We start from the raw sequence: 27,014 nt of genomic DNA, 5'->3' as shown, positions 1-27,014 counted from the left end.
AAATCATCCCAAACAAGACATAGTGACAGGTTTTCTTGAAAATACATCCTCCCTCCGATATTACAAACCACCAGCACTCCCCTGCTGCTCTTTTCACGGGTACTTTGATGTGTATAGGATGCCATGTGACCTTCTTTCTTTACTTAAACCGCCAATCAATATGCCTAAGCTGTTACATGGGGGCAATTGTCCTTTTTAGAGAAATTTCTCTTTACTTCTTATCAAGACAGGAAATGAAGGGAGATTTCTACAACCGGGACACTGATTTTAAGAAAAAAGGGGCTAAAAATGATGCGTTTTATCTTGTCTGGCTTTCCTGTCCATTCCCATTTTTGTAAAGGTGTCACGAGGAAATGAGGGAAAATCTCCTTTCTGTGGTCAGAAAAAAAAACCTGAGAGACTTCTAATGCTTCCTAAAACTTGGGGGGGAATCGTCTGAACTTCATTATTGATCTGTACTTGATTTGGGCCCTTCGGGAGAGTCCAGTGAATTTCTAATACAGCAACTTTTAACCAACAACAATATATTTTCTTTGGCACAAGCGTTGCAAGGCATCATCAATAGTGTCAAGAATGCCAACAGTGGTTCTCAGTAATAAATATGTTTTGGAGCTATTACAAGCTCTGACTAGCGATCAGCATATTGATTTTGAAAACCAGGCAAAGCAGAAAATCTGCAAATTTGTTTATTCTCTTAATCATCTGCACACAGATTTGTCCAGTCTGCATAGAATCATACAATCCATGAATCATGACTGCCGTGTTTCCTAAATTTTGTGATTCTTTACAGATCAGACAACTTCCATTATTCAGGAGAATCAGAAAGTGATGAATCAGCGGTTCTCCTGACTTAAAAATGAAATCGGAAAGAAACTGGAAATAAAGAATTTCCAATCTTACATATAGAAAATATGCAGAGGAGGGAGGCAGTCCAATATTTTAAACTTATTTATGCCTTGCTCAGAAGGTCTGCAAAGATAGCTCACACACAGATAGCTGCAGTCCTGCCATTTAAGCCTCCATTAATAAGGATGATTATCAATGCAAAATTTTTAATTAATGTTCTAAAGGCGCCCACTTTTTCCTGGTCTCTGGACACTGATATTACATATTCATGAGTGTAGATGTTACATATTCATGAGCACGCTTTAGCAGCAAAAATGAACATCTTTTTTCATAGACAGGAGAAATGTATCAAGCAGCTACCAAAGTCCCATGTTTTATGCATGTCAGAGTGATAGATCAGCGGGGTCCGATTCACCTCTGGATCCCTGGCTACTAAATGACATTTATGTAAATCTTTGTCTTGCATTGTTTAATTATTATTGTACAAACAGTCATTTCTCAACACAACATAATGTCAGACGTGACTTGTGCTGTAGCTATTGTCATCAGTGGTGACTCACAGCAATAGTTAATTTATTGGCTGAAAAAAAATGCAATCATGATTATTTCTGTTTTTTTAAAGTGACTCCGTTAGCTGAATGCACAGGTATTTACCTGTAAAATTACATGTATTTTTACGGTTGTACCTACTAAACAATGTTTTATTCTGTTCACCCAGTCTTGTGATTTCTTTAATCTGCCCGACTGCACTGCCTTCATTTTAGTAAGTTTTTTTTATTACGAATCATTCCATGAGAAAAGCACATAACATACTTATAATGTTATAAGCTTACTTATAAAATATTGTTTTGATAGAACATAAAAAACAGAAAAGGGCTAGGAGTAAGTTAGAGAGAGACTTTCTAGGGAAATCAGGGTAAGGGGGTAGGGAATGAATCAGGGAATGAGTCTTTGTTCGCAAGTTAGGCTGCTTTCACACTAAGGCGCTTTGCAGGCGCTAAAGTGCTAAAAATAGTGCCTGCAAAGTTCCCCAAAAGAGCCGCTCAATGCACTCCAATGTGAAAGCCCCAAAGGCTTTCACACTGGAGTGGTGCGCTTGCAGGGCGGTCAAAAAAGTCCTGCAAGCCGCATCTTTGGAGCGCTGTAAGAGCGGTGTATTTACCGCTCCTAAAGCGCCTCTTCCCATTGAAAATAATGGGGCAGCGCTGCAAACCAGCCGGTAAAGCACCGCTGCAGCAGTGCTTTGCAGATGGTTTTAACCCTTTTTCGGCCGCTAGCGGTGGTTAAAACCCTCCTGCTAGCGGCTGAATAGCGCTGCTGGTAAAACGGCGCTATATTTAGCGCCTCTGTACCGCCAGCGCCTGCACGCCTTAGTGTGAAAGTACCCTAAGGCCACATGGTTCCACTTTATATTATCAGTAGGGATCCATCCTTTACTGCATAGCTTTACTGCTTCAGGGATCACCTCCTGACTAATTGGACAGGTGATGATGATGGGCATTGTCCAGGTAGTAGCAGTGGAAGGGCTAGCAGGCTGCCAAAATTCTGTTGCAAGTAAAAACAACAAAAAAGAAAGCTGAACTGAAGCATTTTTCAGGAATGCTTTTCTCTGTTCGATGTTCGCTTCTTCCAGGTGCCATTTTTCACCTGTCTTTATTGCCCTTTGTGGGATGTCATCACTCTTGTACATGTGTGGGAGTCTTTCACCCCTGCACAATGTGCATGTGCAGCTCAGCTTACATTCTGCAGAACACTGCAAACAGGCAAGTGCCTTAAAGAGTCCCCAACATTCAGATATCTACAGAGGTGAATGAGGGCTTCTTTTAAAGTGCCTTTACTGCCTTTTCAGAATATGTAAATAGTGTTCACAGGTTCACTCTAAGTTAAAGGGGGCCTGCGTAGACCAGGTTCAATGGGCAAATAAGTCCATCGACTGATATTCATTCAGAATTCATCAAAATTCATTACAGATGCAGTTGACCTACAATTAAGCTGCCTCAGCTGCTCTAGGTCTCATGCACACTTGTGTATGTCCATCATGAGCTGTTATGTGTGTTCCAATATCAACCATTTTAATGCAGTTCCTGCTGGAAGTAAGATGTTGACATACAGTAAATTTATTATACAATCTCAGCAATTTAATTGGACAATAGGGAGTAGCTGGGTTCTGGAGCAGAATGATCTTCTCCTACGGTCATTCTGAATGTCTGAAGGTGGGGGTCATTGTGCTTCTGCACTGCTGCTGCTTAGTGAATGACCCATTCAGGGTCAGGGTTAGATGTAAACATTATTAAAGTGTAGGTGACACTAGGCAGTTGTGTTGACATTTTAGGCATAGAAGAACCTTGGCCTTCAGTCATTCTACATGAATGACTTTGTTTACATTTCTGGGAAGCCCATAGGCATCTCAGACGTATGCATGTAAGGTGGCACTGCATATCATTTTTTACGCAGGCTCTTTCTGCCAGCAGGATCCTGCATACATGCCAGTATTGTTTACAGTCATATACAGTATATGCATGATCCCATAAAGTCTGTTTCTATAGAAGCAGCTTCTTGCACTCACTTTTTGTCATAGCCTAAATAATGGTTGATCCTCCAGTCTATGGAACCTGATTTTCTAGTGATATTAAAAGTTAGAAAACTAGCAGGATTATTATTATTTGTATACAGGTTTTATATAGCGCCAACAGTTTGCGTTTAACAAATGAAGGCAGACTTTACAGTTACATTACAATTTGGTACAGGAGGAATTAGATGGTCCTGTGTGTTAGGATTGATCTCGTCTTCTTTAAAGCTGCTTATTTGACAAGGAAACATCTGCAGTTGTATCACATCCTTACCATTGTATCCATTTATAACTGTATTGTATAAAGTTGCATTATTGGGCATCAGAGTCAAAGCGGGTAATGCTCTGTAATGCAGTTCTATTGAAAATGAAATAATGCCATCGATATGTAAGATACCTGGTAATACTGGCACATATACTGTAAATATATACTGTCAAATAAACCCGTTATAAAGACACTCACTCCTGAATACTTATCTGATATTTACTATCATCACATGTATTTATTACCTCATGGATACTGAGGGAAAGTTAGTTTATTGGGTTGAACCTTTTTTCATGATTCTTCATTGTCCTCCAGGAAGGTTGTATCAAATTTTAAAGTAGACCTGTACTAAAAATCAAATGTTTGGCTTTCTAACAATACTTTAAAAGTAGAATTTATTGTAGCAAAACACTTTGTAAAAATAAAATTTCCTTTTGTATTTAGTTCCTGTTTCAAATCAACAGAGCATTTCTGCACAGTATCCTGATACCTTTACAGGAGCCTATTAGGAGTCATACATCATTAGAGGTATATCCTCTCCTCTCTGTCCTCTGATCACTAAATTATAATAAGGGTGTCATCAGGGGCAGTCTAGGAACAGGTAGAACTGCCTAGTGATTGGATGTACCTCCTCTACCTCTACTTTAAGTCCAGATATTGGTGTGTCATTGGTGTATCACTGTTTTGGGATGTCCAATTTCAGGTTTGATGTTTTCCAGTAAGAAAACTGCTTTTGCTTTCCAAACATTTTGTGTGTTTCAGTAACTGTGAGCTAAAGCTGCTGGAAAAAGGTGAAACATATTAGTCTATTTGAGTGCATTCCAAATCTGGGAAACTTAAGAACCATAACACTGAGTTTATGGGATTCCAAAATCTAGTTGTTCATTTTTGGTCAATCTTACACTAATGCCAGTGGGTACTTTACACCAGTAGCACGCCACCTATTTAGGTCACACAGGACAAAACTTTATTGCACTCCACTCCTTTGCTCCTGTTGGTAGACACAGACACAGCCCTGTGTAGATTTCCAGTGGCCATGCAGCAGATATTTAACCGCTTCAGCCCCAGAAGATTTGGCTGCTGAATGACCGGGCCATTTTTTGCGATTCTGCACTGCGTCGCTTTAACTGACAAGTGCGTGGTCGTGCGGTGCTGCACCCAAACAAAATTGATGTCCTTTTTTCCCCACAAATAGAGCTTTCTTTTGGTGGTATTTGATCAGCTCTGTGATGTTTATATTTTGCGCTATAAACAAAAAAAAAGAGCAACAGTTTTGAAAAAAAAAACACAATATTTTCTACTTTCTGCTATAATAAATATCGCCATTTAAAAAAAAAAAATGTAATTCTTTCTCAGTTTAGGCCGATATGTATTCTTCAACATATTTTTGGTAATAAAAATGGCAATAAGCGCATATTGATTGGTTTGCACAAAAGTTATAGCGTCTACAAATAGGGGATAGATTTATAGCATTTTTATTATTATTATTATTTTTTTTATAGTAATGGCGGCGATCTGCGATTTTTATCGGGACTGCGACATTATGGCGGACACATCGGACACTTTTGACACATTTTTAGGACCATTGGCATTTATACAGCGATCAGTGCTATAAAAATGCACTGATTACTGTAAAAATGTCACTTGCAGGGAAGGGGTTAACACCAGGGAGCGATCAAGGGGTTAACTGTGTTCCCTCTCTGTGTTCTAACTGAAGCAGGGGTGGGACTGTCTAGGGGAAATGACAGATCGCTGTTCATACTTTGTATGAACAGATGATCAGTCTCTTCTCCCCTCAGAGAACCGGGGTCTGTATATTTACACACATAGATCCCGATTCTCTGTGTGTCACCAGCGATTGCGGGAGCTCGGCGGTGATCGCGACCGCCGGGCACACGCATCGGCTTCGGGGGCGAACAGCGGGCACGCGCCCCTAGTGTCCACAGGGCGAAGCGACGTTACATAACGTTGTTTCGCCCAGCCGTGCCATTCTGCCGTGACATCTGTAGTTACAGGCACGGGGGAGTAATTCATCTTTAAATTTCACAACAGAAGCACTTAAATCTGTTTAAAGGCAGAACGTTTTTCCCTTTTAGACCAGAGTAGGAAAGAAGGAAAGCAATCCAAAATGAAAGACATTGCCCATTAGACAGTTGCCAAGGTACCCCTACTAGAAGATTTCCTCTCTATTGCTGTTTTTGTCACAATTCAGATGTTGGATGTTCTCTCATTTTCAGTCCCAGTGACAATAGTCACCTGGACAAATATAGAGAGTAAATCTCCCTAATGGGGACACAGATATCAATAAAATCTGTCATGGTGTGACACATGTGTCTCTGTCTCTGCTCCAACTCTGCTTACCCTGTTCCCCTTACATTAGCGCCTGATTTTTATTTACATTAGAAATTGGAAGGCTGCCAAGTCACTACTGGGAGGTCAGGGCAGGGTGAGCTGAGCTGCTGAATGAACAACCTCTATGCTTCTAAAGTGAACTTTGAGGAAAAATTGCTCCACAGTGGCAGAAGCTACAGAGATGAGTGAGGTCTTTTATTTACAGCAGTTAAACCCAAAACGAAAAAAGTAATATATTGCTGTTTACCGATCATTAGATCTGGTGGCAGCACTGTTTTTCTTTTTTTCTTTTTTTTCCCCCTCACCTGATGATCTGGCTAGTAACATACCTCCTGTATTAGGATTTCTACACTCTGGATGAAGGAGCAATGCTTTGGAAAGCAGAATTGTCAGTCTTGAGAGAGGGTGATGTTGATTGCACTAGCAGATTTAGATACACTAGAAAGTGTTAGCTGGAGTTTGGCTTCAATTTGTCAAACTGTCACAGCAACAATTGTGTTCCTTTTGGGATAAAGGTTTTACATAAATAAAAGCTGAGCATTGTAAGCACCCTGGTTTACTTCAACCCTCTGGCTCCATGCACACTAGCATTTTTTTTAAGCTCCTAGAACCTGTTATTAGCATTTTGTAAGCTAGAAGCTAACAAGTGTTATTCTATGTGTCCATGCACACTACTTTAGGCCATTAGCATTTTTTAAGCTTCAGCGTCTAGGAGCAGAAAAAAATTGTTTTTGTCGAGTTTCTTGGAGCATTTTACAGCAGAAAAAAATGCTGAATGCTTCTAAACACTCCTAATAGTGTTTTCTTAAGTGCAGGAACAGCAAAAAATGCTAATAAAATGCTTCTACCAGCGTTTTTTATCCAGCGGTTTTCCAGCATGTGCATGGAGCCTTAAATTGCTACATATGCAGAACAGCTTGTTTTGTTGAAGTATAATGCCCTGTACACACGATCGGACATTGACTGGACATTCCGACAACAAAATCCATCGGATTTTTTCCGACGGATATTGGCTCAAACTTGTCTTGCATACACACAGTTGCACAAAGTTGTCGGAAAATCCGATCGTTCTGAACGCGGTGACGTAAAACACATACGTTGGGACTATAAACGGGGCAGTGGCCAATAGCTTTCATCTCTTTATTTATTTATGCGTGGCACTTTGTGCGTCGGATTTGTCTACACACGATAGGAATTTAAATGATCGGATTTTGTTGTCGGAAAATTTTATATCCTGCTCTCAAACTTTGTGTGTCGGAAATTCTGACGGAAAAAGTCAGATGGAGCCCACACACGGTCGTAATTTCTGACAACACAATCCGATCGCATTTCTCCGTTGGAAAATCCGACCGTGTGTACAGGGCATAACAGATTTACTGTCAGAATCACCGGGTGAAATAAAAGAAAGAAAGCCTCAAAAAAGAAAATGAATGCAGCCATCACATCTAAGAATTGGTAAGCTGCAATATAATAAAGATTTGCTTTTGGGCTTAATACCACTTTAAAGAGTATATGGACAGAAATTGTACGTAAAGTCTACAATGGTGCACTCACTGCAATAGAAAAAATATATATACCTGAGATTACAATGAAAAAAAAAAATATACACTATGTGTGTATGTGTGTGTATATATATTTAGAGAGAGTATTTTATATTTGCAATTATATATCAGGATTTTCATTATAGTGGTGGTACCATTGTCTGAACCCTAAATACAATGTTTAACAGCCAGTAAAAAGCTGCATGGTGACAAATACCTGGATATCTATAGTCCGGCCACAAGTACACTTTACATATGCCAAATATTGCCTAATAGATTTTGTAGTTATTTTGTCTTTGTACAAGGCATTAAATCTGCAAACAATGTCTAGCCAGACTATTTTTGTGCTCTGCACAGAATAGCCACGCCATTCTGCTTGCTATATTTAGCTGAAAAATATGATGTCATTTTGCCCGCAGTAGTCCGCCTCCTGATGATTTTTTACCTTAGAGCATGCCCCAAAACACTCTTTAGAGTCCCAAGCACTGCCTGATGGCTGTGAACAAGCTCCAAATAAAAGCTCATCTTACACACGCGTGATGATAGAAAAACAGGGGACCAGCAGGAGGAAGGGGCTGCAGTAATAGAGATGGCTGGCATGGAATAACAATGAAGGAGATCTTTCCTTTATAGTAGAAGTGCAGCTATTAATAGAATGACCAGGGACAGAGACAAAATCCTGCAGCGTGTTCCTTTCTGCTCAGTCAGCTCTGCTTTCTTTTTCTTTTTGCAGCCAGTGTGCCATGCTGTGCTGTCCCTCAGTCATATTGGTAGCATTTACACTGTGTTCTAGTCGGAGGTGGTTAAGTCAGATAGAGGACAATGTTTGGTTGACAACTATGAGTCTAGGTAAAACAGTGACAGGGCCTTCTTCAATATGTATTGTGTAGTTATTGTACAAAGGCTTTTATGTCTATATAACACATAGTACTGTGTCATTTGAACAGTAGATTTCTTTGACAGTTTTCCAGGAGAGGAAAGTGATGGCTGCATGTCATTTCATAGGATGGGTTTCCTGATAGTAACAACAGTGGACTATCGGAAGTCTTGTGACAAGGTGACAATGTAGGACAACAAAGACCTTCAGTCACCCTTTGACAGGAAGTTTCTGAACAAGGACTTTCATTGCACAATCATCAGATATTATTTTAGCAAAAGCTGCAGATTTAAAAAATATTGAAAATTACTTCTAAAATAACATTAAAGTTAGTACTAAAGGTTCAGTGTTGTTACTACAGATATATCCCTCTGACTCTATTAATCACTTGCCAATTAACCCCTTGCCACCATCGCCCCACAGCACTTTATGAGGATATAAATGCTGGGAGGCGGAGGCAGGCTTTCTGATCGTGTGACCACTGTGATTGGCACAGTGCTCACATGATCACAAGTATGCATCGGAAGCTGCCAGTGACAGCTTAGTTACCGTGCTGTGAGCACACGCTCAGCACAGAAAAGCCATTCCCCATGGGTGCCTATGTGTGACAGCTTGACATTAAAGCCCACCTGCCCAGATGCTGCATATATTTGTACACTGGCAGGAACAGATTAATGATAAACATTTTCTTAAAAAAAAAAAATAAAACAAAAAAAAAAGCTCCTGGTTCTCTCCTCCAGCCTATATCTCTCCTTGGAGTCTAATAGTTCCTAGTGCCCTCACACGTGCGCCAATGCGGTGACATCCTTATTTCTATTCCCCTGGGTAGCCTGTGCATGTCCAAAAGGTGTACTGTGAGCATGTATGTCTCCTCGGGACTATATTCCTCCTTGTGGTCTAATAATTCCTAGTGCTGACACACATGTGCACCAATGCTGTGACATCCTCATTTCTATTCCCTTGGGTAGCCTGTGCATGTCCAGCAGGTATACTCCCAGATAGCAAGGATAACTTGCCACAAAGTTGTGGTAGTGTTGTATTGTAATGCCCCATAAACATGATAGGATTTTCCAACGGAAAATGTTTGATAGGAGCTTGTTGTCGGAAATTCCAACCGTGTGTAGGCTCCATCGGACATTTTCCATTGGAATTTCCGTCACACAAAATTTGAGAGCTGGTTCCCAAATTTTCCGAAAATAAAATCCGTTGTCGGAAATTCCGATCGTGTGTACACAATTCCGGCGCACAAAGTTCCACGTATGCTTGGAATCAAGCAGAAGAGCAGCACTGGCTATTGAACTTCATTTTTGTCGGCTCGTCGTACGTGTTGTACGCCACCGCGTTCTTGACGTTCGGAATTTCCGACCAACTTTGTGTGACCGTGTGTATGCAAGACAAGTTTGAGCCAACATCCGTCGGAAAAAAAAACATGGATTTTGTTTCGGAAAATCCTATCGTGTGTACAAGGCATAAGTGTGTTAACTTGCTGCACATTTTCAATGGCAAGTTGTACACTTGTAGAACACTTGAAGCACAAGTTCTAGTTGACACTTTTCCAATTTGTAGCGAATTTGCATGGCAAGTCTCTAGCAAGAGCAAAGTTGCAGTGGTGAGTCTACAGCATGAAAATTCAGCCACCGTGACCCCTGTGGTGGGATGCATATTGTACAACATAACTGAACAATAACTTGCAGAATGTTTGCAAAGAAAGTTGACCTGGTGTCATGCAGTGCAGATTGCTGCAACTGTGCAATAAACTTGTGAAGCCTGGGAAGTCTAGCAATAGTTTAGCAAGTCATTTTCTAATTTTGGGCGGCACAGTGGCGCAGTGGGTAGCACTTTCGCCTAGCAGTAAGAAGGGTCGCTGGTTTGAATCCCGACCACGACACTACCTGCCTGGAGTTTGCATGTTCTCCCTGTGTCTGCGTGGGTTTCCTCCGGGTACTCCGGTTTCCTCCCACACTCCAAAGACATGCTGGTAGGTTAATTGGATCCTGTCTAAATCGGCCCTAGTATAGGTATGAATGTGAGTTAGGGACCTTAGATTGTAAGCTCCTTGAGGGTATAGGGACTGATGTGAATGTATAATATATATATGTAAAGCGCTGCGTAAATTGACGGCGCTATATAAGTACCTGAAATAAATAAAATAAATAAAAATTTGCAGCACAATTGCTTGCTATCTTAGCGCGCATGTATCCTAAGAACTAAATCCCACCTTGTGGTCTAACAATTCCTAGAGCTGTCGCACGTTCACTAGTGCAGTTACATTCTCCTTTCTATTCCCTTGGGTAGCCTGTGCATGTCCAGCAGGTATACTGTAAGCGCACATTTAAAGGTGGCTCTGGCGGGGCTTTATAGATCCCTGCAAGCCAAGAACGACCCTAAAATAGAAGTTAATTTCTGCGATGGGGAAACTTGGTTAAAAAAAAGAAAACAGAACTGCAGAAACGGCAGAAAAAGTAGCACACAATGTGAGTGCTGCTGCCGTCATCATAATTTAAAAAAATACTCTTTATTATCAACATTTAAAGCTTATATGGGATGTTAGTACTTGGGTTTACATAGACAATAAAAAATATGGAGACTGCCATTGCTGACTTCCTCCTAAAAAGTCAGTCTGGCCTCAATACTTTTTGAACCAGGACAAGCATGCAACTAACATTTTCAAAAGAAAAGTTCAGAATTACCGTTTGTGAATTTTCTCAGTATATTTTTCTTTTACAAAGCACATACTTCTCAGTTTAGCAATTAGAATGTCATGCCGACATCTGCTATAGAACACACTGCAATTTACATCTGGAACATTACAGTCTGCCTTTATGGTAGGGCATGCTGTGCTTTGTAGTTCATCATGTTTGCAGCATTTTGTGGTCTGCCCACTGCAGACACTTTACTAAGAATAACATGTCTGTTTACAAAGATTATTAGTCCTTTTCAATGACCCTCCTTCCCCAGTGCAATCCTTCTCCCCAATATATGGCACTATTTTATTCCAAAATAAATATTTGTCCCTCAATTTGTATTGTACTGCTACATCTTCCCAACAAGCTGTCCTTTCTCTGTTTCCTGCACACACTCAGCCTCACTTCTCTCTGCTAGTGCAAAATGTATTCTTTCGCAGGATAGGAAGTTTTCTAAATTCCTTAGAGATAGACTAGAAACACAATTTCATCATGCACATACTCAAATGTTACATTAAGCTTGACTGGTCCTCTTTTGTTTACAGTAATCACATTTTTGTAGCACTTACTTGTAACTCGTTGACATGTGTATTTATACATATCAGATTCATGTATGTAGACTGGATATAGACCCAGACATGAATAGAATGTGTTTTCCTGAGCTGTTAAGATAACTAGACTTCTGCTATTTATTTGCAGCAGACTGTAGTACAGATTTCTGTTCCTTCCCAGTATAAAGTGCTGTTTCCAGTTAAGGACTATTGTAGTTTCCTGTTCCTTCACTGGGAAAACACAAGGCAAAGCAGTGGGCAGCAAATGAGAGCAGTTTAATCCTGTGTCCCTCCTCCTGCTCTCCCCCCTATCCCAGCTCTCCAGCCATCCCCCCATCCTCCCCTGGACTGGAAGGGTGGACCTCTCGGCTCATTCTTCCGGATCACTGCAAAAGCAGCAAGAGGAGGGTCAGGGGGGCACAGGATGTTGGGGTCCCAGCCGTGTTGATATGACACTGTCACCTTGTACTGTCCCTTCACCAAGCCATGTGGTGCCTGCAGTGTAACTCCGAGAGGACCCAGTCTCTGCTGGAGCTTGAACTGGACAGCTGGTAATACAGTATTTTTATATATAGATACAAAGACACACAACTAGGACCCTCATGTAATGCGTATTATGCATGCCGCACAGTGTATAGTCTGTCGATACAGTACGCATTTTTCTTTTTAAATGTTCTAACATTTTCATTCACTAGTTGTACACGACTGCAAGCATTAGCATTGAAGAGAAAAAAAGACATTAAAAACTGCACAATACAATATAGACTGTTTTAAATACATCCCTAACAATCTATGCAACAATGCTGCTCTGAAAAAATAAGGTTTATATTCATGAACATACAGCAATGCATTCTACTGTATAAACCTGAAGGATACAGTACATACAGTATAAGGTGATAATGTTCTGCATCAACCACAGTACTTTGTAGTAAACATAAATAACAAAGTGGAGATCAGGATTTCTCAGACGGTGGAACGTGCCCCAGGGGTATTTCTGCTTGTCAAATATATTCAGTTTTGGAGAGTGAAGTTTTAGCAAACTAAAAATAATATTAAAAGCATATTTGAGTAAAAGTATTTGTTTAAACCAAAAGGCAATGTTTGGAAAATATTTGTGTGTATTTTTCTGGCCTTGGCAATTTTGTTGTTTTCAACCACAAACATTTTCTTGTTTAAAGTAACTAAATGGGAATCAGTCGAAAAATGTCTTTTGTGGGGAGGTTTTGATCATTTTCCACCTCATTTCCCATCATTTTGCTGCTGCAACGAAGAAAACAATTGTGACCTGAAAACTTTTTGGAAGAGACCAAATAATGTGTCCTGCGATAGGGGTCAGTGCAAAAGGTACTGATGTCAAAGGGGGGTTTTCAATTTGGATGAATTACTACTGCAAAGGGGTATTTTATCTGATAATGTAATTATTTATTATTATTATACAGGATTTATATAGCGCCAACAGTTTACGCAGCGCTTTACAACATTAGGACAATACAATTACAATACAATTCAATACAGGAGGAATCAGAGGGCCCTGCTCGTTAGAGCTTACAATCTAGGAGGGAGGGTCATGTTGAGAAACACTAGTAAGGACAATGGCAAAATGAAACTTGCCGCAAAACACACAGCATTCAGGTCCACGCACATTGAAGACTAGAGCTGACCATACATTATACAATTTTCGTGTACAATTTTCTTTAGCTTTACCAAAACCATATAATATAAGGTCAAACCTAAATGCTTTCCATTTGTATGCAGTGAGACAGGCCCTTGCACTACATAGTTGAAGGCAAATCTAAAGAAAACTGAATAAGAAAAATATATAATGTATGGCTAGCACGTTTGTTACCTATGGCAACTATGTAGAAAACTAAGAGCTTATACTTTTTAGGATGTACCCACACGCAGTTTTAAATGTACCCTGCCATGGAGTCAGCACCTTCCCAGTTTTCTCACTCCTCCTGCCCTCATCTGCTGCCAGATCACCTTAGGAACATCTGATACCTCTGCAAATAGGCTAACACGTGACACTAACCCTGCCACCCACAACACAGTATTTAGTCCCCGCATGACCAATCACAGTGACAATGACGTGCTGTCATGTAGGGGTAGGGGATCTGCATATACCTTTTGTAGGTGTCAACTTGCTTGGTAAGTTAAACTTTAGTGGTGGTTTAGCTGTGGATTGGGGAGGTTGGCATCACGAGAAAAGGAGGTGCGCACTGCTTATGGTTCCTCTCCTAACGTGTTTAACTGCTTCACCCCCCGGAAGATTTTACCCCCTTCCTGACCAGAGCACTTTTTGCGATTCGGCACTGCGTCGATTTAGCTGACAATTGCGCGGTCGTGCGATGTTGCACCCAAACAAAATTTACGTTCTTTTTTCCCCGCAAATAGAGCTTTCTTTGGTATTTGATCACCTCTGCGGTTTTTATTTTTTGCACTATAAACAAAAAAAAAGAGCTATACTTTTTGCTATAATAAATATTCCCCAAAAATATAAAAAAACAATGTTTTTCCTCAGTTTAGGCAGATATGTATTCTTCTACATATTTTTGGTAAAAAAAATCGCAATAAGCATATATAGATTGGTTTGTACAAAAGTTATAGCGTCTACAAAATAGGGGATAGTTTTATGGCATTTTTATTATTATTATTTTTTTTACTAGTAATGGCGGCGATCTGCGATTTTTATTGGGTCTGCGACATTATGGCGGACGCATATATAGATTGGTTTGTACAAAAGTTATAGCGTCTACAAAATAGGGGATAGTTTTATGGCATTTTTCTTCTTATTAATCTGACACTTTTGACACATTTTTGGGGCCATTGGCATTTATACAGCGACCAGTGCTATAGAAATGCACTGATTACTGTAAAAATGTCACTGGCAGGGAAGGGGTTAACACTAGGGGGTGATCAAGGGGTTAATTGTGTTCCCTAGTGTGTGTTCTAACTGAAGGGGGGAGGGAACCTTGTAGGGGAGAAGACAGATCACTGTTCATACTCTGTATGAACAAATGATCTGTCTCTTCTCCCCTCAGAGAACCAGAAACTGTGTGTTTATAGACACAGATCCCAGTTCTCGGCGTGTCAGCAGCGATCGCGGAAGCCCGGCGGTGATCGTGACTGCTGGGCACTCACATCGGCTCCGGGGGACAGCAGCAGGCGCACACTAGTGGCCACAGGGTGAAGTGACATAACATAATGTCGTTTTTACCCAGCCGCGCCATTCTGCCACAGTAAAACTGCGGCGGCTGGTCGGCAAGTGGTTAATGCTAGTGCTCCATGTCTTGTTGCTCACACTTAATTCTACTCTCTAGTTGGAGTAGCAGAAGGTGAGCTCTGTACTGAACCAGCTGACAGAATGAGCAGGACTGTACAGACCCCTATCCCATCATGTCCAAATAAAAAGAAGAGAAAGTTCAGAAGACAGATGAGATACAAAGCTGTAGCATTTAAACACAAGGCCAAACCAGTACAGGCTGATGCTAAAATCAACCAAAATGGGTAAAGGATTAGAACTCGGGGGCTGTATATCTTTCAATTATTTCATGACTGTCAACTTTGATAGACTTTTCAGTAATCTGTTAATCAAAGCGGTGTCTGGCTCTCCTCACCATTATTGTGTACATTTGTTGCCAGACCCACAGATCAAATCTTTCCACCTTGTTCAGTAAGTTAGTACACACGGCAGTGATGCACACGTGTCATAAGTCATAACCCCAAAGAACCAGACAGGCCTCAATGAATTTGTTGCTATGAGTTATTATATGGTACACACCAACTTTGCTCAATTCACTGCTTAATTGAATATGTGTGTATTGTATTGAATAGTATAACTGGCTATTATTATCTTGTAGTACTTTGCATTTTAGTAAAAAAAAATTCACAAAACATTCATTCAAATCAATTTACAAACCTGGACAAAAAAACGGTATGGACAACCCGGTTGTAATTATTTAACTGTGTTTCTATCCTGTTTTTTTCTAAATTTCTGGCTGCATTGTCTGTGAGTATCATGTTACTTTGCTCACATTGCTGAGTCTAATTGAGTGGTGTCATTTCCTTGCACATGCTACATTGTTTTACTATTGTTCTAGCTGCCATGCTCCAGAGTTCTTTGAAATAATAAAATGTACAATGGACATTTTTTTTTTTTTTTTTTCCACTGTATATCATTTTATTCATCACATACATCTGCATAATAAAAACCATTTGTCCATCCCTATCCTAAACAAAAGGAGTAATTGAACCACATACGGTATTGTGCCTTTGTAAGGTAGCCATAGTTATCCAATACTCAGGGTCTCATGTCCCAAATCCCAACAGTCTACCCACGACCAAATCCACCGGGGCAAGCCCCGGAACATTCAGCCATGGTCCCCAGAGTTTCTCGAACTTCTGTGGGCAGCCTCTGTGTTGGTATATCACCTTGTCTTTTCTTAACATTTCCCCCACAACGTTAACCCATTCTTTAAGAGCAGGGGGCTCTTCAGAAAATCCAGTGTTTCATAATTAGTTTCCTTGCCAGGAATACAGCTTTGGTAATTGCCACTTTAGTACATTCCTCCCATCCCAACTCATCTATCACATTGAGCAAGCAGTGCTTGGGATTCGTAGGCAAAGTGACCTGAAATACCCTATTGACAGTGTCCACCACCCCTTTCCAATAGGGGTGAAGCTTTGGGCACCTCCATAGTAGGTGGATCAGGTCCCCATGTTCTCTTTTGCATCTAGTGCATAAAGGGGTGGGTCTAAGGCCCATAGCATATAACCTATGAGGGGTATAATAAACTCTTAATATGATGTACAATTGTGTCAGCCTGTGTGCAACATTCAGAGAGCATGTGGGCACGGCCTGTAGCACCTCTTCCCACTGATCTCCATCCAGCGGTCCGACATCTCTCTCCCACTTAGCAAGCATTCCCAAAGGATGTTTATTTAAAAGGCTTTGCAGTAACATACTATAACACTGTGAAATAAACCCTTTGGTATTATTGGCTCCTGCAATCACATTAAACACAGGTGTGTGTGAAAAAACCCAATCCGCAGATTTACTCTGTGCCCCTACTGCATGTTTTAATTGCAAGTAATAGAACCTCATAGACTGTGGTAGAGCAAATAACCTCTGTAAGGTCTCAAATGGGTGTAGTTTCCCATTTTGGAAAATCTGCCTAATATACAACACCCCATATTTTCTCCATATCGCCCCATTCTGCATCTTAGCTAATTCTGGGTATGTGTCATTAAACCATATTGGGCTGTAGTCTGTGAATCCTGTTACCCCCTGCATATATTTAGTTTTAGACCATATTTTTTGTATTAAGTCATAGGTCGGGTACTTCTTGTTGGATTTCCCAAAATTCATGGCCTCCAAGGCCGTCGGGACCGAGTCTTTTTTAACTGTATGGAGCATTACCATTTCTGAGGAGCTACTTGTGGGTCTCTCTTTTTCTGCGCCAGTGTACATTGTACCTATCAGATGCTGCAGCTGCGCAGCTATGTAATAGAGCCAGGGATTAGGGAGGGCTAGCCCTCCCTCGTCCTTAGGGCGTTGGAGGTGCTCGAGTTTAATCCTAGGAGAGCGCCCTCTCCAGATTAGTAGTCTGAACAAGGAGTTAATAATCCGGAAAGTTTTAAGGGTTATTACCATGGGTGTATTATGAAGTACATAAAGCAGTTGGGGCATAAGAATCATTTTGATCAAATTCACTCTGCCTGCGACCGACAGACAGAGTGAATTCCATGTTCTAATCCTTTCTCTGAATTTTTGCAGCAGAGGGGATATGTTTAGTCTACCATACTCTCTTATCCTAGGCGTCACCTGAATACCTAGATATCTGAACGAGGTGGCCAGGGGTACTACACTATTATCAGGGGGAGTGCTCCCCTCATCGATAAGCATCAAGGAGGATTTGGTCCAGTTAATCTGGAGTCCTGAGTATCGTCCAAATTCCAATATGGTTGACATAGCTGCATTGAGAGATTTGTCCACATCACCAAGCAAAATCATGGTGTCGTCGGCATATAGCATCAATTTTTCTTGCCTGTCGCCATATCGAAATCCGACAACTTCAGGATTGGCTCTTATTTTAATGGCTAGGGGTTCTATAGCTAGTGCGAACAGCAGAGGTGACAGGGGGCACCCCTGCCTCGTGCCTCTCCCCAAATTGAATGTGTGTGACATAGCCCCCCGATGTCCTAATGGCAGCCTGTGGACTGTGATACAGCAGACGTACCCATGAGATGAAAACATCTCCAAAACCGAAGCGTCCAAGCACCCCCCACAAGTAATCCCACTCCACGCTATCGAAGGCCTTCATAGCGTCCAGTGAGAGTAAAGCCCTTTGGCCAAGATTATCCGCCGCAGATTGCATATTCAAATAAAGCCGTCTTAAGTTTACAGCCGTAGACTTATTAGGCATGAACCCCGCCTGATCAGGGTGTATAATGGCCGTAATGGCTCCATTCAGCCTTATCGCTAGTACCTTAGCTAGAAGCTTAATATCGCTTTGCAAAAGGGATATAGGTCTATAAGAACCCGGATCTGTTGGGTCCTTTCCTGGCTTCAGTATAAGAACTATATTGGCTGTGGTCATAGAGGGGGGTAAACGTCTATTCTCCCTGGAAGCATTGAAAACCATTAGTAGCTTTGGCAAAATGATGTCAGCGTATTGCTTATAAACCTCTATGGGAATCCCATCCACCCCAGGGGCCTTGCAGTTAGGGAAAGCTGCCAATGCGTCCTGTAACTCATCCAGAGTGAGAGCAGCATCCAGATCCTCCTTCTGACTCCTCGCGAGTTGTGGAAAGTCAATGTCACCCAAATAGTCTGCCAGTTCCTCCGAGGTATATTGCCCCGTCGGAAGATACAGATTTTCGTAAAATTTGGCCAGTTCCATTAGTATAAGATCAGGGGAGCTCACCAACCTTCCCTCCGGTGTTTTAATGGCTCCTATTACAGGGGAGCGTTGTTGGGAGTTAACTATCCTAGCCAAAAGACGCCCCGTACTTTCTCCTTCCTCATAGAATGCCAGCCTGGAGAAGAACAGCTTTTTCTCCGCTGTGGAGGACAGCAACCGCTCATACGCAGATTGAGCTGACTGCCATGCCTCCCTAGCCGAGTCTGTCGGTGTGCGTATATAAGCCTCCTCCAGGAACCCAACCTGTCTCTCAAGTTCCTCCTTATGTTCTGAGGAATTCTTTTTCACTCTCCCTATCTCTGAAATAAGTAAACCTCTCAAATAGGCTTTAAAGGCATCCCACTGTTCCATCGGTGACTGCAGAAACTCCCAACTATTAAGGAACTCTCCCATGCTCCGCTCCACCTCATTCTGGGATAAAAATAATTTTAGCCAGAAGGCATTAAATTTCCATGGAGTTCTAGGTATCCCTGTTTTCGGGGATATAATCATGGTAATCACTAAGTGTGAGTGGTCTGAGACACTACGTGGCTTGTATATCACTTCCGAGATGGATGGGAGCATGGCCAGGTTACCCACAGCTAAATCAATTCTAGACAATGTCCCATGAGTCTTGGAGAAACATGAAAATTGCTTCTCATCCGGGTGTCTGTGTCTCCATATGTCTATCCAACCAACGTCATTAAGCAGTCTAAGCAATGGGGAGTCCTTCAGCGAGGCAGGAACCCCAGAATTAGGGTGCCTGTCCGCGGAAGGACTCAGCCAGCAATTAAAGTCCCCCACAATCAGCAACGGCAGATCTGGTCTACCTTTAAGATAAGTCAGCAGCAACCTTAGCACCGCCACCGTAAACGGCGGGGGCACATACACACATGCCAGTATACAGTTTAGCATCCCAATCCTACAATGCAAAAAAACATATCTACCCTCTGTATCTATGCATGTATCAAATTCTTGGTAATCTATAGAGCCATGTATCATTACACTCACACCCCTTGAATATGAGGTGTGGGTGGAGTGATATGCTTTCCCCACCCAAGCATATTTAAGACAACATTTAGTTTCAGGTGTTAGATGTGTCTCCTGCATACACAAAATCATAGGGTGATATTTTTTCAGACATGAGGAAATCATCATTCGCTTAAGAGGGGAACCTAAGCCCCTGACGTTCCATGTAATTATTGGCAGTTCAGCCATTTGGCAAATCTTTGCATGATCTTAAGGAGTAAGGCAGTTCGGGAGTCATGGCCACCCAATTCCTGATCTCAGCTACTTCCGACGGGCAAAACAATATTAGAGGATCCTCTCCCCATGTATGGGTTGTGTTCCAGGACCACGCTTTCCGTTTCCGGTCCGAAAGAACAGACCTTAATCGCATGTCCGCGGGATCAGTGACCAGTATTGGTAATATGCAGCATTTCCAGAATAGAAATCTTCGGTAGTGTATACTTTGGTATAAGCAAAGAGCGTATACAAAAGAGAAAAAAAAGAAAAAACAAAACCAGGCTGTCAACAGGACATGCCCATACGGTTGAAATTGAAACCATAGCCAACATGGCTTGCTCGCTTTATCTCTCACGTAGAAAGAACACATTTTCTCTTGCCTACTTCACAAGATAGCTCACTGTTCCTGTAACTATATCAAAGTTCCCAGCAGCTTAAAGCAAACACATTCTCCAAGGTAGAAATGGGTATAATTATAAAACCAAACTGCAGGATTCCACGGAGAATATTAGCCCTGAAGGGGAAATAAGTGAGCTATTGATAAATTCACTGTAAAGCTATATGTTGGGATACCAGAAGACTTCCGCTGTTATGTGTGTCATGCAGGTCTGTCCTCATCTTCTCTGTCTCGTTGTCTTAAGGCCTGTTCATTGCGGTCAAGCCACATAGCTGCATCTTGAGCTGATTCAAAGAAGTGGGCCTGTCTGTCGGCAGTAACTCTCAGCTTAGCCGGGTACAGCATGGCGTATGGAAGCTGCAGAGCCCGTAGGCGTCTCTTCACATCTGAGAACTTGGCTCTACGTTTTTGTACCTCCGCAGAGAAGTCAGGGTAAAACGACACTCTGACCCCATTCACCTGGACATTAGCTTTTTCTCTGGCATTCCTCAGCACCGCTTCTCTGTCTCTGTAGTGCATAAGCCGGGCAAGAAGGGGTCTTGGGGGGGGGGCTCCCGGTTGTAGCGGGCGACCTGGAGTTCGGTGCGCCCTCTCTACCGTGAAGAACGGGGAAAAGGCATCTCTGCCGAATACCTCGATCAGCCAGGCCTCTATGAATGTGGTGGCATCCTTACCCTCCGTTTTCTCCGGCAGGCCTACGATGCGTATATTATTGCGTCTTAAGCGATTTTCCATGTCGTCAGCTCTGTTGTTGGTATCTTTAGCGAGTTGATAGGCCGCATGTGCCTCATGAGCCACTGGCGGGAGTTTGTCTTCGATATCACTTACTCTGCTTTCCACAGCAGTCGTGCGTTCTCTGATTTTCTGTAAATCTTGTCTTAGCAAGGATACATCTTCTCTCAACCCTCCAAATTGCTCTTTAACCACTTCAGCCCCGGAAGGATTTACCCCCTTCCTGACCAGAGCACTTTTTACAATTTGGCACTGCGTCGCTTTAACTGCTAATTGCGCGGTCATGCAATGCTGTAACCAAACGAAATTTGCGTCCTTTTCTTCCCACAAATAGAGCTTTCTTTTGATGGCATTTGATCACCTCTGCCGTTTTTATTTTTTTGCGCTATACACGGAAAATGACCGAAAATTTTGAAAAAAAATGATATTTTCTACTTTTTGTTCTAAAAAAAATCCAATAAACTCAATTTTAGTCATACATTTAGGCCAAAATGTATTTGGCCACATGTCTTTGGTAAAAAAAATGTCAATAAGTGTATATTTATTGGTTTGCGCAAAAGTTATAGCGCCTACAAACTAGGGTACATTTTCTGGAATTTACACAGCCTTTAATTTATGACTGCCTATGTCGTTTCTTGAGGTGCTAAAATGGCAGGGCAGTACAAAACCCCCACAAATGACCCCATTTTGGAAAGTAGACACCCCAAGGAAATTGCTGAGAGGCATGTTGAGCCCATTGAATATTCATTTTTTTTGTCCCAAGTGATTGAATAATGACAAAAAAAAAAAAAAATTACAAAAAGTTGTCACTAAATGATATATTGCTCACACAGGCCATGGGCATATGTGGAATTGCACCCCAAAATACATTTAGCTGCTTCTCCTGAGTATGGGGATACCACATGTGTGGGACTTTTTGGGAGCCTAGCCGCATACGGGGCCCCGAAAACCAATCACCGCCTTCAGGATTTCTAAGGGCATACATTTTTGATTTTACTCCTCACTACCTATCACAGTTTTGAAGACCATAAAATGCCCAGATGGCACAACCCCCCCCCCAAATGACCCCATTTTGGAAAGTAGACACCCCAAGCTATTTGCTGAGAGGCATGTTGAGTCCATGGAATATTTTATATTTTGACACAAGTTGCGGGAAAGTGACAATTTTTATTTATTTATTTTTTTTTTTTGCACAAAGTTGTCACTAAATGATATATTGCTCACACAGGTCATGGGCATATGTGGAATTGCACCCCAAAATACTTTCTGCTGCTTCTCTTGAGTACGGGGATACCACATGTGTGGGACTTTTTAGGAGCCTAGCCGCGTACGGGACCCCGAAAACCAATCACCGCCTTCAGGATTTCTAAGGGTGTACATTTTTTATTTCACTCTTCACTGCCTATCACAGTTTCGGAGGTCATGGAATGCCCAGGTGGCACAACCCCCCCCCAAATGACCCCATTTTGGAAAGTAGACACCCCAAGCTATTTGCTGAGAGGCATGTTGAGTCCATGGAATATTTTATATTTTGACACAAGTTGCGGGAAAGTGACAATTTTTATTTATTTATTTATTTTTTTTGCACAAAGTTGTCACTAAATGATATATTGCTCACACAGGTCATGGGCATATGTGGAATTGCACCCCAAAATACTTTCTGCTGCTTCTCTTGAGTACGGGGATACCACATGTGTGGGACTTTTTAGGAGCCTAGCCGCGTACGGGACCCCGAAAACCAATCACCGCCTTCAGGATTTCTAAGGGTGTACATTTTTTATTTCACTCTTCACTGCCTATCACAGTTTCGGAGGTCATGGAATGCCCAGGTGGCACAACCCCCCCCCAAATGACCCCATTTTGGAAAGTAGACACCCCAAGCTATTTGCTGAGAGGCATGGTGAGTATTTTGCAGCTCTCATTTGTTTTTGAAAATGAAGAAAGACAAAAAAAAAAAATTTTTTTTTCTTTTTTTAATTTTCAAAACTTTGTGACAAAAAGTGAGGTCTGCAAAATACTCACTATACCGCTCAGCAAATAGCTTTGGGTGTCTACTTTCCAAAATGGGGTTATTTGGGGGGGTTTTGTGCCACCTGGGCATTCCATGGCCTCCGAGACTGTGATAGGCAGTGAAGAGTGAAATCAAAAATTTACGCCCTTAGAAAGCCTGAAGGCGGTGCTTGGTTTTCGGGGTCCCATACGCGGCTAGGCTCCCAAAAAGTCTCACACATGTGGTATCCCCGTACTCAGGAGAAGCAGCAGAATGTATTTTGGGGTGTAATTTCACATATTCCCATGGCATGTTTGAGCAATATATAATTTAGTGACAACTTTGTGCAAAAAAAAAAAAAAAAAAAAATAATAATTTGTCTCTTTCCCGCAACTTGTGTCACAATATAAAATATTCCATGGACTCGACATGCCTCTCAGCAAATAGCTTGGGGTGTCTACTTTCCAAAATGGGGTCATTTGGGGGGGTTTTGAACTGTCCTGGCATTTTATGCACAACATTTAGAAGCTTATGTCACACATCACCCACTCTTCTAACCACTTGAAGACAAAGCCCTTTCTGACACTTTTTGATTACATGAAAAAATTATTTTTTTTTGCAAGAAAATTACTTTGAACCCCCACACATTATATATTTTTTTTAAAGCAAATGCCCTACAGATTAAAATGGTGGGTGTTTAATTTTTTTTTTTTACACAGTATTTGCGCAGCGATTTTTCAAACGCATTTTTTGGGGAAAAAACACACTTTTTTACATTTTAATGCACTAAAACACACTATATTGCCCAAATGTTTGATGAAATAAAAAAGATGATCTTAGGCCGAGTACATGGACACCAAACATGACATGCTTTACAATTGCGCACAAACGTGCAGTGGCAACAAAATAAATACATTTTTAAAAGCCTTTAAAAGTCTTTACAGGTTACCACTTTAGATTTACAGAGGAGGTCTACTGCTAAAATTACTGCCCTCGATCTGACCGTCGCGGTGATACCTCACATGCATGGTGCAATTGCTGTTTACATTTGACGCCAGACCGACGCTTGCGTTCGCCTTAGCGCGAGAGCAGGGGGGACAGGGGTGCTTTTTTTTTTTTTTTTTTTTTTTTTTCTTAATTATTTTTTTGCTTTTTTATCTTATTTTAAAACTGTTCTTTTCATTTTTTTTTTTTTTAATCATTTTTATTGTTATCTCAGGGAATGTAAATATCCCCTATGATAGCAATAGGTAGTGACAGGTACTCTTTTTTGAAAAAATTGGGGTCTATTAGACCCTAGATTTCTCCTCTGCCCTCAAAGCATCTGACCACACCAAGATCGGTGTGATAAAATGCTTCCCCAATTTCCCAATGGTGCTATTTACATCCGGCGAAATCTAAGTCATGAAATGCTCATAGCTTCCGGTTTCTTAGGCCATAGAGATGTTTGGAGCCACTCTGGTCTCTGATCAGCTCTATGGTCAGCTGGCTGAATCACCGGCTGCATTCTCAGGTTCTCTGTTGAGACAGGAGAGCCAGAGAAAAACACGGAAGACTGTGGGGGGGGGGGCATTCTCTCCCACTGCTTGTAAAAGCAGTCTAGAGGCTAATTAGCCGCTAGGATTGCTTTTACATGAAAGCCGACCGCTGGCTGAAAAGAATGATACCAAGATGATACCTAAACCTGCAAGCATCATTCTGGTATAACCACTCAAAGTCGTGAATGCTGTACCTGAAGACAAAAAAATGGTTAACTATAAAGCACAGTAAACGATAAAGTATAACAAATTGCAGACCTGAAAAGCAAACATGATAAAACATAATAACAATAAAACATTGCAGAATAGAATACAGTAAAAAAGAGCAGAACAATAGAGAGAATAGAGAGAGAGAGAATAGAGAGAGAACAATAAAACGACAACTATTATTTTTTATTTTATATTTTTGTTTGTGTTTTTTTTTTTTTTTTTTACACTTTTTTTGTAACTGTAACTTTTATAACTGTAACCGGTTCCAGGTTCGGGTCTCTCAAAATGCGATGGCATCTTGGGAGACCCTGTGAAAGTGTGCCTAGTCTGTGCAATGCTGTACCCTACGCTAATACTCAACTAGTGAATGGTAGCGTTCAAAACATTCACCAATGCAAAGACCAGGATTGTCAGGACAGGAGAGACAATAATAGCGGGCGTCACGCCTATATCCGCGCTTGCTGCAGACACAACATCTTTTTTGGGGGGGTTCGTTGGGTAGGGGTACTCGGGAGGACATAAAGAAAATGCCTCTCATGCAGCCGACTGCATTTGGTTGGGGATGTGAATGGGGGAAGTACGGGCGCTGCAGAAGCGGTGTGTTCCCAATTAGGATTGGCGAATGCAGCAGGAAGGGCATTATGGGCACGACGGGTCTGTGTTTGTCTTCTTGGTGGCAGCGGGACACTATTTGTGCTTGCCACCTCACCAGCTTGAACTGCACTTATGGGACTCGCCACGTCACCAAGTGTTACTGCAGTGCTGGTTTGACTACGACCGGGGTGTACTAGGCCGCTGGCGCTTGCCAGTTCACCAAAACGCTACCAAAAAAACTGTTAGCGATCGCAGGGATCAGGCCTGACTCTGCGAACGCTGCAGTTATGCGTTTAGTGTTTTGTAAGTGACAGTGATCAATCGATACTGCACTTGGGTGGGCTGGGCTGGGCCGGGCTGAGGGGCAAAAAGCAGGTGCTAGCAGGTATCTGGGCTGATCCCACTAACACTGCGTTTTTGGGAACCCTAAACTGCTGGGGACGCTAGTATAGATCTGATCAGATCAGATATTGATGCGTTCAGATACTATACCACTAAGGGAGGTGTACGGTGCGTGCGTGGGTGTTAGCGCTACTGGCACTAACCTGATGCTGCCTGGGGCTGGTGCTTGCCAGTTCACCAAAACGCTACCAAAAAAACTGTTAGCGATCGCAGGGATCAGGCCTGACTCTGCGAACGCTGCAGTTATGCGTTTAGTGTTTTGTAAGTGACAGTGATCGATCGATACTGCACTTGGGTGGGCTGGGCTGGGCCGGGCGGAGGGGCAAAACGCAGGTGCTAGCAGGTATCTGGGTTGATCCCGCTAACACTGCGTTTTTGGGAACCCTAAACTGCTGGGGACGCTAGTATAGATCTGATCAGATCAGATATTGATGCGTTCAGATACTATACCACTAAGGTAGGTGTACGGTGCGTGGGTGTTAGCGCTACTGGCACTAACCTGATGCTGCCTGGGGCTGGTGCTTGCCAGTTCACCAAAACGCTACCAAAAAAACTGTTAGCAATCGCAGGGATCAAGCCTGACTCTGCGAACGCTGCAGTTATGCGTTTAGTGTTTTGTAAGTGACAGTGATCGATCGATACTGCGCTTGGGTGGGCGGGCCGAGCCGGGCGGAGGGGCAAAATGCAGGTGCTAGCAGGTATCTGGGCTGATACCGCTAACACTGTGTTTTTGGGAACCCTAAACTGCTGGGGACGCTAGTATAGATCTGATCGGATCAGATATTGATCCGTTCAGATACTATACCACTAAGGGAGGCGTATGCTGCGTGCGTGGGTGTTAGCGGTACTGGCGCTAATCTGACGCTGCCTGGGGAGACGCATATCACCGCCGGGCGATCAGGGGGCTAAATTTTTATTCGGTAATAAACGGCGGGTGCCCTGACACTATAAAAAATAAACAAACTAACCAGCGTCACCCGTAACGGTTATACAGTGATCAGTGGTGAAAGGGTTAACTAGGGGGCAATCAAGGGGTTAAAACATTTATTAGGTAGTATATGGGGGTCCCTGTCGCTATAAAACGCTGACGGCGAACCTAAATATTTACGTCCCTAACTAGCGTCACCAGCGACACTAATACAGCGATCAGAAAAATGATCGCTTAGCGACACTGGTGGCAGGGGGTGATCAAGGGGTTAAAACTTTATTAGGGGGGGTTAGGGGGGTATCCTAGACCTAAAGGGGGCCTAACACTCACTGCCCTGACACTGTAACTGTCACAAACTGACACCAATACAGTAATCAGAAAAAAAAAAAAA

General features: G+C 42.1%; 1 protein-coding gene across 13 annotated transcripts in view; it reads left to right on the top strand.

The window, feature by feature from the left end:
• The window catches only part of IQSEC1 (IQ motif and Sec7 domain ArfGEF 1), a 1,490,190-nt gene that overhangs the window by 1,249,785 nt on the left and 213,391 nt on the right, over window positions 1-27,014 (top strand). The window contains exon 1 of one of the 13 annotated variants that reach the window (XM_073592404.1): window positions 12,046-12,236. The exons of 11 other annotated variants lie outside the window; for them this stretch is intronic. In XM_073592404.1, the coding sequence (XP_073448505.1) occupies window positions 12,172-12,236 (65 nt within the window). In that variant the 5' untranslated portion in view covers window positions 12,046-12,171. Of the gene's footprint in view, window positions 1-12,045; window positions 12,237-27,014 lie in introns of those variants that run through there. One more of the 13 variants, XM_073592405.1, reaches the window with a different exon arrangement.

The sequence above is a fragment of the Aquarana catesbeiana genome, linkage group LG07, assembly GCF_042186555.1.
Source record: "Aquarana catesbeiana isolate 2022-GZ linkage group LG07, ASM4218655v1, whole genome shotgun sequence".
Taxonomy (NCBI): Eukaryota; Metazoa; Chordata; class Amphibia; order Anura; family Ranidae; genus Aquarana; species Aquarana catesbeiana.
Note: the sequence above shows the minus strand (reverse complement) of the source record. Positions and strands in the feature narration are given on the sequence as shown.